Raw genomic sequence first — 12,530 nt, forward strand, 5'->3', positions numbered from 1 at the left:
TGGTACCTCCCTGCTAGGCTAATAGCAAGGCACACATCAGGTCTGGTACACAACATTGCATACATGATAGAGCCTATGGCTGAAGCATAGGGAACACTTTTCATTTTCTCTCCATCTTCTGCAATGGTCGGACATTGAGTCTTACTCAACTTCACACCTTGTAACACAGGCAAGAACCCTTTCTTAGCTTGATCCATTTTGAACTTCTTCAAAACTTTATCAAGGTATGTGCTTTGTGAAAGTCCAATTAAGCGTCTTGATCTATATCTATAGATCTTGATGCCCAATATCTAAGCAGCTTCACCGAGGTCTTTCATTGAAAAACTCTTATTCAAGTATCCTTTTATGCTATCTAGAGATTCTATATCATTTCCAATCAGCAATATGCCATCCACATATAATATTAGAAATGCTACAGAGCTCCCACTCACTTTCTTGTAAATACAGGCTTCTCCAAAAGTCTGTATAAAACCATATGCTTTGATCACACTATCAAAACGTTTATTCCAACTCCGAGATGCTTGCACCAGTCCATAAATGGATCGATGGAGCTTGCACACTTTGTTAGCTCCCTTTGGATCAATAAAACCTTCAGGTTGCATCATATACAACTCTTCTTCCAGAAATCCATTCAGGAATGCAGTCTTTACATCCATTTGCCAAATTTCATAATCATAAAACGCGGCAATTGCTAACATGATTCGGACGGACTTAAGCATCGCTACAGGTGAGAAGGTCTCATCATAGTCAACTCCTTGAACTTGTCGAAAACCTTTTGCAACAAGTCGAGCTTTGTAGACAGTAACATTACCGTCAATGTCTATCTTCTTCTTGAGGATCCACTTATTCTCGATGGCTTGCCGATCATCGGGCAAGTCAACTAAAGTCCACACTTTGTTCTCATACATGGATCCCATCTCAGATTTCATGGCTTCAAGCCATTTTGCGGAATCTAGGCTCATCATCGCTTCCTCATAGTTCGTAGATTCATCATGGTCAAGTAACATGACCTCCAGAACTGGATTACCGTACCACTCTGGTGCAGATCTTTCTCTAGTTGACCTACGAGGTTCGGTAGCAACTTGAGCTGAAGTTACATGATCATCATCATTAGCTTCCTCACTAATTGGTGTAGGAGTCACAGAAACAGATTTCTATGATGAACTACTTTCCAATAAGGGAGTAGGTACAGTTACCTCATCAAGTTCTACTTTCCTCCCACTCACTTCTTTCGAGAGAAACTCCTTTTCTAGAAAGGATCCATTCTTAGCAATGAATATCTTGCCTTCGGATCTGTGATAGAAGGTGTACCCAATAGTTTCCTTTGGGTATCCTATGAAGACACATTTCTATGATTTGGGTTCGAGCTTATTAGGTTGAAGCTTTTTCACATAAGCATCGCAGCCCCAAACTTTAAGAAACGACAACTTTGGTTTCTTGCCAAACCATAGTTCATAAGGCATCGTCTCTTGATGGTGCCCTATTTAACATGAATGCAGCCGTCTCTAAAGCATAACCCCAAAATGATAGCGGTAAATCAGTTAGAGACATCATAGGTCGCACCATATCTAGTAAAATACGATTACGATGTTCGGACACACCATTACGTTGTGGTGTTTCGGGTGGCGTGAGTTGCGAAACTATTCCGCATTGTTTCAAATGTAGACCAAACTCGTAACTCAAATATTCTTCTCCATGATTAGATCACAGAAACTTTATTTTCTTGGTACAATGATTTTCCACTTCACTCTGAAATTCTTTGATTTTTTCGAATGTTTCAGACTTATGTTTCATTAAGTAGATATACCCATATCCGCTCAAATCATCTGTGAAGGTGAGAAAATAACGATACCCGCCGCGAGCCTCAACATTCATCGGACCACATACATCAGTATGTATGATTTCCAACAAATCTGTTGCTCGCTCCATAGTTCCGGACAACGGCGTTTTAGTCATCTTGCCCATAAGGCGGTTCGCAAGTACCAAGTGATTCCAAAAGTCCATCAGTATGGAGTTTCGTCATGCATTTTATACCAATATGACCCAAACGGCAGTGCCACAAATAAGTTGCACTATCATTATCAACTCTGCATCTTTTGGTTTCAACATTATGAATATGTGTATCACTACTATCGAGATTCAACAAGAATAGACCACTCTTTAATGGTGCATGACCATAAAAGATATTACTCATATAAATAGAACAACCATTATTCTCTAATTTAAATGAATAACTGTCTCGCATTAAACAAGATCCAGATATAATGTTCATGCTTAACGCTGGCACCAAATAACAATTATTTAGGTCTAAAACTAATCCCGAAGGTAGATGTAGAGGTAGCGTCCCGACGGCGATCACATCGACTTTGGAACCATTTCCTACGCGCATCGTCACCTCGTGCTTAGCCAGTCTTCGCTTAATCCGTAGTCCCTGTTTCAAGTTGCAAATATTAGCAACAGAACCAGTATCAAACACCCAGGTGCTACTACGAGCTCTGGTGAGGTACACATCAATAACATGTATGTCACATATACGTTTGTTCACCTTGCCATCCTTCTTATCCGCCAAATACTTGGGGCAGTTCCGCTTCCAGTGACCAGTCTATTTGTAGTAGAAGCACTCAGTCTCAGGCTTAGGTCCAGACTTGGGTTTCTTCTCCTGAGGAGCAACTTGTTTGTCGGTCTTCTTGAAGTTCCCCTTCTTCTTCCCTTTGCCCTTTTTCTTGAAACTGGTGGTCTTATTAACCATCAACACTTGATGCTCCTTCTTGATTTCTACCTCCGCAACCTTTAGCATCGCGAAGAGCTCGGGAATAGTCTTATTCATCCCTTGCATATTATAGTTCATCACGAAGCTTTTGTAGCTTGGTGGCAGTGATTGAACAACTCTGTCAATGACACTATCAACAGGAAGATTAACTCCCAGTTGAGTCAAGTGATTATGATACCCAGACATTTTGAGTATATGCTCACTGGTAGAACTATTCTCCTCCATCTTGCAGCTATAGAACTTATTGGAGACTTCATATCTCTCAATCCGGGCATTTTCTTGAAATATTAACTTCAACTCCTGGAACATCTCATATGCTCCATGACGTTCAAAACGTCGTTGAAGTCCCGGTTCTAAGCCGTAAAGCATGGCACACTGAACTATCGAGTAGTCATCAACTTTACTCTGCCAAACATTCTTAACGTTGTCGGCAGCATCTGAAGCAGGCCTGGCACCTAGCGGTGCTTCCAGGACGTAATTCTTCTGTGCAGCAATGAGGATAATCCTCAAGTTATGGACCCAGTCCGTGTAATTGCTACCATCATCTTTCAACTTTGCTTTCTCAAGGAACGCGTTAAAAATCAATGGAACAACAGCACGGGCCATCTATTTACAACAACATAGATAAGCAAAAATACTATTAGGTACTAAGTTCATGATAAATTTAAGTTCAATTAATCATATTACTTAAGAACTCCCACTTAGATAGACATCCCTCTTATCATCTAAGTGATCACGTGATCCATATCAACTAAACCATGACCGATCATCACGTGAAAATGGAGTAGTTTTCAATGGTGAACATCACTATGTTGATCATATCCACTATATGATTCACGTTCGACCTTTCGGTCTCAATGTTCCGAGGCCATATCTGCATATGCTAGGCTTGTCAAGTTTAACCCAAGTATTCTGCATGTGCAAAACTGGCTTGCACCCGTTGTAGATGGACGTAGAGCTTATCACACCCGATCATCACGTGGTGTCTCGGCACGACGAACTTTGGCAACGGTGCATACTCAGCGAGAACACTTTTATCTTGAAATTTAGTGAGAGATCATCTTATAATGCTACTGTCAAACAAAACAGAATAAGATGCATAAAGGATAAACATCACATGCAATCAATATAAGTGATATGATATGGCCATCATCATCTTGTGCTTGTGATCTCCATCTCCGAAGCACCGTCATGATCACCAGCGTCACCGGCGCGACACCTTGATCTCCATCATAGCATCGTTGTCGTCTCGCCAACTATTGCTTCTACGACTATCGCTACCGCTTAGTGATAAAGTAAAGCAATTACAGGGCGATTGACATTGCATACAATAAAGCGACAACCATATGGCTCCTGCCAGTTGCCGATAACTCCGTTACAAAACATGATCATCTCATATCAAAATATAGCATCATGTCTTGACCATATCACATGACAACAAGCCCTGCAAAAACAAGTTAGACGTCCTCTACTTTGTTGTTGCAAGTTTTACGTGGCTGCTACGGGTTGAGCAAGAATCGTTCTTACCTACGCATCAAAACCACAATGATAGTTCATCAAGTTGGTGTTGTTTTAACCTTCTCAAGGACCGGGCGTAGCCACACTCGGTTGAACTAAAGTTGGAGAAACTGACACCCGCCAGCCACATGTGTGCAAAGCACGTTGGTAGAACCAGTCTCGCGTAAGCGTATGCGTAATGTCGGTCCAGGCCGCTTCATCCAACAATACCGCCGAACCAAAGTATGACATGCTGGCAAGCAGTATGACTTGTATTGCCCACAACTCACTTGTGTTCTACTCATGCATATAACACCAATGCATAAAACCAAGCTCGGATGCCACTGTTGGGGAACGTAGTAATTCCAAAATTTTCCTACACACACGCAGGATCATGGTGATGCACAGAAACGAGAGGGGAGAGTTTTGTCCATGTACCCTCGTAGACCATTAAACGGAAGCGTTATGACAATGCGGTTGATGTAGTCGTACGTCTTCACGATCGACCGATCCTCAGCACCGAACGTCCGGCACCTTCGCGTTCAGCACACGTTTAGCTCGGTGACGTCCCGCGAACTCACGATCCAGTAGAGCTCGGGGAAGAGTTTTGTCAGCATGACGGCGTGGTGATGATGTTGATGAAGCTACCGCAGCAGGGCTTCACCTAAACACCGCTACAGTATGACCGAGGTGGATTATGGTGGAGAGGGGCACCGCACATGGCTGGAGAGATCTCAATGATTAACTTGTGTGTCTAGAGGTGCCCCCTGCCCCTGTATATAAAGGAGCAAGGGGGGGAGAGGCGGCCGGCCAGGAGGAGGCGCACCAGGAGGAGTCCTACTACCACTGGGAGTAGGACTCCCTCCTTTCCTAGTTGGAATAGGAGAAGGGGGAAGGAGGAGGGAGAGAGGAAGGAAAGCGGGGCGCCGCCCCCCCTCCTTGTCCAATTCGGACTAGAGGGAGAGGAGGGGCGCGGCCTTCCCTGGCAGCCCCTCATCTCTTCCACTAAGGCCCATCATGGCCCATTAAACCCCCGGGGGGGTTTCGGTAACCCCCGGCACTCTGGTAAAATCCCGATTTCATCCGGAACACTTCTGATATCCAAATATTGGCTTCCAATATATAAATCTTTATGCCTCAACCATTTTCAGACTCCTCGTCATGTCTGTGATCAAATCCGGGACTCTGAACTACCTTCGGTACATCAAAACATATAAACTCATAAAACTGATCATCACAGAACTTTAAGCGTGCGGACCCTATGGGTTCGAGAACTATGTAGACATGACCGAGACACGTCTCCGGTCAATAAACAATAGCGGAACCTGGATGCTCATATTGGTTCCTACATATTCTACGAAGATCTTTATCGGTCAAACCGCACAACACTATACGTTGTTCTCTTTGTCATCGGTATGTTACTTGCCCGAGATTCGATCGTCGCTATCCAATACCTAGTTCAATCTCGTTACCGGCAAGTCTCTTTACTCGTTCCTTAATACATCATCCCATAACTAACTCATTAGTTATCATGCTTGCAAGGCTTATAGTGATGTGTATTACCGAGAGGGCCCAGAGATACCTCTCCGACAATCGGAGTGACAAATCCTAATCTTGATCTATGCCAACTCAACAAGTACCATTGGAAACACCTGTAGAGCACCTTTATGATCACCCAGTTACGTTGTGACATTTGGTAGCACACAAAGTGTTCCTCCTGTATTCGGGAGTTGCATAATCTCATAGTCATAAGAACATGTATAAGTCATGAAGAAAGCAATAGCAGTAAACAAACGATCAAGTGCTAAGCTAACGGAATGGGTCAAGTCAATCACATCATTCTCCTAATGATGTGATCCCATTGATCAAATAACAACTCATGTCAATGGTTAGGAAACTTAACCATCTTTGATCAATGAGCTAGTCAAGTACAAGCATACTAGTGACACTATGTTTGTCTATGTATTCACACATGTATTATGTTTCCGGTTAATACAATTCTAGCATGAATAATAAACATTTATCATGAAATAAGGAAATAAAAAAATAACTTTATTATTTCCTCTAGGGCATATTCCCTTCAGTGTTCTCATCCGAGACTCTGAACAATATTTGGTCACCAAATCACATAACTCAATAATACTAAATCGTCATCGAACGTTAAGCGTGTGGACCCTACAGGTTCAAGAACTATGTAGACATGACCGAGACACCTCTCCGGTCAATAACCAATAGTGGAACCCGGATGCTCATATTGGCTCCTACATATTCTACAAAGATCTTTATCGGTCGGACCGTTATGACAACATACGTTATTCCCTTTGTCATCGGTGTGTTATTTGCGCGAGATTCGATCATCGGTATCTTCATACCTAGTTCAATCTCATTACCGGCAAGTCTCTTTACTCGTTCCGTAATACATCATCTTGTAACTAACTCATTAGTCACTTTTCTTGCAAGGCTTCTTATGATGTGCATTACTGAGAGGGCCCAAAGATACCTTTCCGATACTCGGAGTGACAAATCCTAATCTCAATCTATGCCAACTCAACAAACACCTTCGAAGATATCTGCAGAGCATCTTTATAATCATCCAGTTAAGTTGTGATGTTTGATAGCACACAAGGCATTCCTCAGGTATCTGGGAGTTGCATAATCTCATAGTCCAAGGAATATGTATTTGACATGAAGAAAGCAATAACAATAAACTAAACGATCAATATACTAAGCTAATGGATGGGTCTTGTCCATCACATCATTCTCCTAATGATGTGATCCCGTTCATCAAATGACAACACATGTCTATGGTTAGGAAACTTAACCATCTTCGATTAACGAGCTAGTCTAGTAGAGTCTTACTAGAGACACAGTGTTTTGTCTATGTATGAACACATGTATCAAGTTTCCGGTTAATGCAATTCTAGCATGAATAATAAACATTTATCATGATATAATGAAATATAAAACAACAACTTTATTATTGCCTCTAGGGCATATTTCCTTCAGTCTCAACCAATCCCTAGAAAATCAACAAGTTTGATTGGTTAGGGAGAGACATCGGGCGCATATGAGCTTTGGAGCAACAATGGAGTTTGCGGGAGGAAGAGGTAAGTCTTCTTGAGGAAGAAGACCCCCTTTTATAGTGGGGGACAAATCCAACCATTATCCACCTCTCAGCCTGCAACCAAGCAGTACTATTGCTCCAGGCGCGGTACTACTATTCTAGGAGCGGTACTGCCACTCCTTACATGATACACAGGAGATTAGAAAAACAGGGGAGAATAGAGAACGGGCGATGGTAATCACGGTAGTGGGGGTGGTACTACCGCCTTTACTACCACTGCTACGACCGCCTGTTTTCTAGGGGAAAACAGGTAGCACGGTAGAGACCCTGAGGCACTACTGTAAAACCCGGCACGAAAAATTGAGGCCCCAACCACGAGTGGTAGTACGAGCGGGACTAGCAGCGGGACTACCGCCTATAAGCGATACTACCGCTGCTGCCCACTGTACTACCGCTTGCAACTCTCCACCAATTCTTCGGCACAAACGATGGACAACTCCAAGGAGGAAGAAAGTGGCGATGGGTGCAGTATGAGTGTGTACGTGTTGATTCCACCCAAGCCTTTCCGAAGCAGACCCCCTCTTGATACTACGGTTTTCCCTATGACTCAAGTCCACCAGAAAAGAAACGAGGGAAAGAAAGCCGTCTTCACTTGAAACTCCGAGGGGCACGAATCGTCTTGTGCCATATGCTTGAAAATCTAAAATGCTCAATGCACACGATTAGTCCACATACACATTGTCATCAATCACCAAACCACTTTGGGAGAAATATGCCCTAACACCAATGCCGCTTTAAGTGCTAGATTCTATTCAGTGCTTAAGGCGCCAATTTCTATTGTTTTGGTAGAAGGCGCACGCCCCTTTCAAACTTGGGCCATGACCCATTTACTTGTTCACACCTCACGCTCTCTTTTCTTCTTCTTCTTACGTTACAATCTTGAGAGCCTTCTAGAAGGTCCCCTTGATTTCTAGGTCGGTTTTTCTATGCATTTTACTTATGTTTTTGGTCGGTTTTCTATTTGATGTTTTCTGGTTTTCCTTTTCCTTTTTTGTGTTTCCTCTTCACTTTCTTATTTTTCTTTTACTTTTTTAAATTCATGAACTTTATTTTTAATTCTAGATTAGTTTTTTAAATTGAAACATTTTTTATATCCATGGGTTTTTAAAATGACTGAACTTTTTTCGAGTTTGTGACCTTCTTTTTCATATTTGCGTACAATTTTTAAATTCAAGAAATTTTTTCAGATCCGTGAACATTTTTCGAATTCACAATTTTTCCCCAAATTCGTGCATGAACTTTTTTCAAGTTCATATACATTTTTGCAAATTTGTGAAAATTTTCAAATATATGAACATTTTTTAAATTCGTAATTTTTTTAAAATTGATGAACTTTTTAAATCCTTATATATCTTTTGATTTCAAAATTATTTTCAACAGTATTGAAAACTTGGCCAGTTTTTCCTATCAGAAAAACATAAGGAAAAAAACGAGAACAAGTAGTGGGCGAAGCGAACGAACAACTGGCCGGAAGGGCTACTGCCTGCTGGCATGCGCACGAAGCAGTTAGCACCGCTAGCGCTAACTGGCACCTGCAGTGCCCTATAGGAGCTCCTAGGACGTCCCTTCTCCCAGGGCCTTAAGCTCAAGCAATTGATGAGCAAATAACGCGAGAAGGTGGGGTGGACAGTTCATAGCGCGAATGACCGCTAGGTCGCTGGATCGAAACATACTGAACGCGTGCTTGTTTTTTGGGTGTTTACAACATAAAAGGAGGAGATGGACCGAGCCCAGCTAAGTCTGCTGCAGGCGTTGGTTTGCAGAAACAGAATTAACCGACGCCCACAACGCCAAATAGGGATTGCCGAGGTCCTAATCAGTGTTGCAGGCGTCGGTTTTGCCTGCTGGCGCACACTATAGATCCGGCTGGGCCGAGGCCCATTGTATTTTCCTTCCTCGAGCGCTAGCGATGAATGTTGTGTCTGTGACATCGCTCGCTTGTAGTGTTGATCCCTATTTTTCCAACCAACTGGCTCGTTTGCATTTCCCAAAAGAAAACCCTGGCCCGTTCACTTTGTTCCACAAAACTTGGATTTGAAAATAATTCATACTTTTGCAAAAAAAAGTTCATTGATTCAGAAAATAGTTCACAAATTTGAAAAAAGTTCATCGATTTTGGAAATAAGTTTATCGAATTTGAAAAAAGTTCATCAAATTTTTAAAAAATTCATCGAATCTGAAAAAGCTCATTGATTTTGGGAAATTTCAATTTTGAAATTTTTATATCAGTTTTGGAAAAAAAACCATCAATTTTGAGAAAAAATCACAAAATTTGGAAAAAGTTCGACAAAATTGAAAAATAATTCATCAATTTTTAAAAAGGTTCATCAATTTGAAAGAAGTTCACGAGTTTCGGAAAAAGTTCATCTATTTGAAGAAAAAAAATATGAATTTTGAAAAAGAAAGAAGAAAAAGGACAGAGAAAAAAGGTAAAAGAGGAATGAAGAAATCAAGGAAAAAACATGTATGTTATCACATCTAGTGAAGTGGTCGGGTTGGTCACGCGTCGATCACTGATATCATGCGACGTGAGTGTGAATCCTGTCACGAGTGCATTTTTTGCAGGTTTTTTAGAGTTTAGAAAGCAGAAAAAAGAATGAAACCGGTCTATGCAGCTGCTGCAGGCGCCGGTTTGTGAAAGGGAAAAGCTTCTGAACAACCGGATGATCGCTCGCTCAAATCAGCCGGGTGTGTAACCGTTCGATCAAATCCAAACGTAGTGATACAGTCAACAGACAGCGCCTCCCTCTGGAAACATCCCGCACGAACCGCAGCCTTATCCATGCCGCCCACCACTCCTTCCCATTCTCAATCTCCGCCACGGCACCACTGATGCATACTCTCTTGCTCACTGCCGGCGAGCAGCGAGCTCTATCCCACACCCGTGCTGCTACGAAGGCCGCCTCCCAGAGCTGCGAACCGGCGAGAACCAATGCGGTAAGTGGGACGCCCCAGTGGAACAGCGCTCCTCAGCGGCGGCGGGGATGGGCGGCACCGTGCTGAGGTCCAGCCCTCCTCGGCGGCGGCGAGGATGGGCATCACCTACCTTCCTCAGCTGCGTTCGACGGGAGCTCACGGTGAACGACAATGGTTTTTTCTTGCAACATCCTCCTTGTTGCAAGAAAATTTTATGCACCATTATTTATGTTTCAAATCTCTCTTTCGTTGAAAAAGTTTCCGCAACATTAGCTTTGTTGCAGAAAAAATTCTGTCACAGCACCTTTGTCGCATAAAAGTGGGGATAATTTTTTTCTGCAACATCACCACAGTTGTAAAGTTTTCTGCAACAACATCATTGTTGCAAAAGTTATATCATGTCTCCGCACAAAGTCTCTGTTTTAGTAACAACTAGCTTGTTGCAATTTTTGACGCTCATGTGAGAAGATCTAACGACGTGGGAGGTGGTTGATCTCCCCGAACTTCAACCAACGGCCGCGTAGTACGCATCTTGTTTCTATAACACCGCACTTGTTGCAGAAGGGAGGTGGGGAACGTGGGTGATACATTGGACGGCCAGCAGCGCGTCCATCCAACGACCAGCCAGGCGGCGGATGTTTCTAACTAATCCACTGGCCGACGCGTAGTACCCCCGCTTTAAGTTCCGTGCAAATCAAGATTTCAATGCAGACATCCAAATCCTAGAGTAAAACTGCATTCACGAAGATTGGCCGAGGTAAACGCATAGTACCAAATGCATAGTACCAAATGCGTTCCAACCTATTCTTGTCAAACGCGTTGGGTCCGGCGGTCAACTCCGCATCTCAAGAACCCCGTCCGTCCCCTCCGCGCTTCGCTCGCTCCACACTCCCGACACCATGCAACCAACCAGCCCCATCAAAAGCTCTGTCCTCGGTCCTCCACGCGTGCACGCACCGCCCATTTACCTCACGCACCGGACATGCCGTCGCGATCACCGTCGTCGTCGTCTTGGGCCGCACCCCCCGGCCTTGCCATGGCCACCGAGGCACGCGAGGAGGCCACTGCTGGCGGTTGCCTCCCCGCGGACCAGTCCTGCTTTGCGCTCTCCGCGGGCCCACCCTACCCTTCGCGTCGTGCCGCTGCCGCCGCGCGAGCCTGCTGCACGACCACCTCCTACATCGTCGTTCTGAGCATCAGCTTCGGCTCCCTCCTCGCCATACTGCTCATCCTGTGTGTGATCCGGTGGTACCTCGTGCACCGCTCCGCGCGCCAGCAGGAGGAGGAGGCCACGGCTGCGGCCACCGATGCGGCCCCGGGAATGGCCAAGAAGCGGTCGGCGGGGCTGGACGCGGACGCCATCGCAGCGCTGCCCGAGTTTGTGTACCGGAAGGACGGCGGCGTCGGCGAGGAGGAGGAGGACGCCGCAGAATGCGCCGTGTGCTTGGCCGTGATGGTCGACGGGGAGGCGGCGCGGCGGCTGCCCAGGTGCATGCACGTGTTCCACCGGAGCTGCGTTGACGTCTGGTTGAGGGAGCACTCGACATGCCCGGTCTGCCGAGCTGAGGTGGTCATCAGGCCGGCCGGAGTAGAGTGCGCCGGGAAGGAACATGTGGGCAGCACGTCACGGGCTGTCACGTCACCGCCGCCGCGGGAGCAGGTTCTGGACGACGGGGAGAGGGACCTGGAGGCGCAGTAGGACGTAGTATTACTTGAGTAGGAAGTATTATCGTTATTTTTCATTTCCTTATTATGCGCGCGTCGTAGCACTAGCTCTAGCATATAGGTAGGCATTTGTGGTCGTGAGTAGTATTTGGGGCTGGTTATCGCGAGTAGTATTCGGGAGTAGCTTTTTTCTTTTTTGCGGAATAACTGTTGTAGCATTGTGTATGACAATAAAATTAGAATGGCAATGCCAGAATGGACATTAAAGTTCTCACTCAGATGTCACATTTTGTTTTGTAGGATATGTGTGCGCGCTTAGAGCATCTCCAATAAATAATGATGTGGATGTATAAATAATAGTTATTTTACATCTTCAAGGCCAAAAAATACTGCTCCAATAGATAATGGAAAAGTCTTCTTTTCAACCGATTGATTTCTCATCTCGTTAAGTCGCCTCTACCTTGCGCCACGTGTCCCAGCGGGACCGCCGCACCGCTTACCTCTCACTTCCTTATCTTCTCGGGTGAAGCAATCTCATCCGCTTCACATGCTCGATCC

At 44.5% G+C, this 12,530-nt stretch overlaps 1 protein-coding gene across 1 annotated transcript; it reads left to right on the top strand.

Annotated features, from left to right (window-relative positions):
• The first annotated feature begins 11,176 nt into the window (after positions 1 to 11,176).
• On the top strand, positions 11,177 to 12,257 carry LOC123109400 (RING-H2 finger protein ATL39-like). The gene has a single exon (XM_044530395.1). It carries the CDS (start codon positions 11,290 to 11,292, stop codon positions 12,004 to 12,006), a length of 717 nt encoding a protein of 238 aa, XP_044386330.1. The 5' UTR covers positions 11,177 to 11,289; the 3' UTR covers positions 12,007 to 12,257.
• Positions 12,258 to 12,530: the final 273 nt, after the last annotated feature.

Source organism: Triticum aestivum, chromosome 1A (genome assembly GCF_018294505.1).
Source record: "Triticum aestivum cultivar Chinese Spring chromosome 1A, IWGSC CS RefSeq v2.1, whole genome shotgun sequence".
In the NCBI taxonomy this organism is placed as follows: domain Eukaryota; kingdom Viridiplantae; phylum Streptophyta; class Magnoliopsida; order Poales; family Poaceae; genus Triticum; species Triticum aestivum.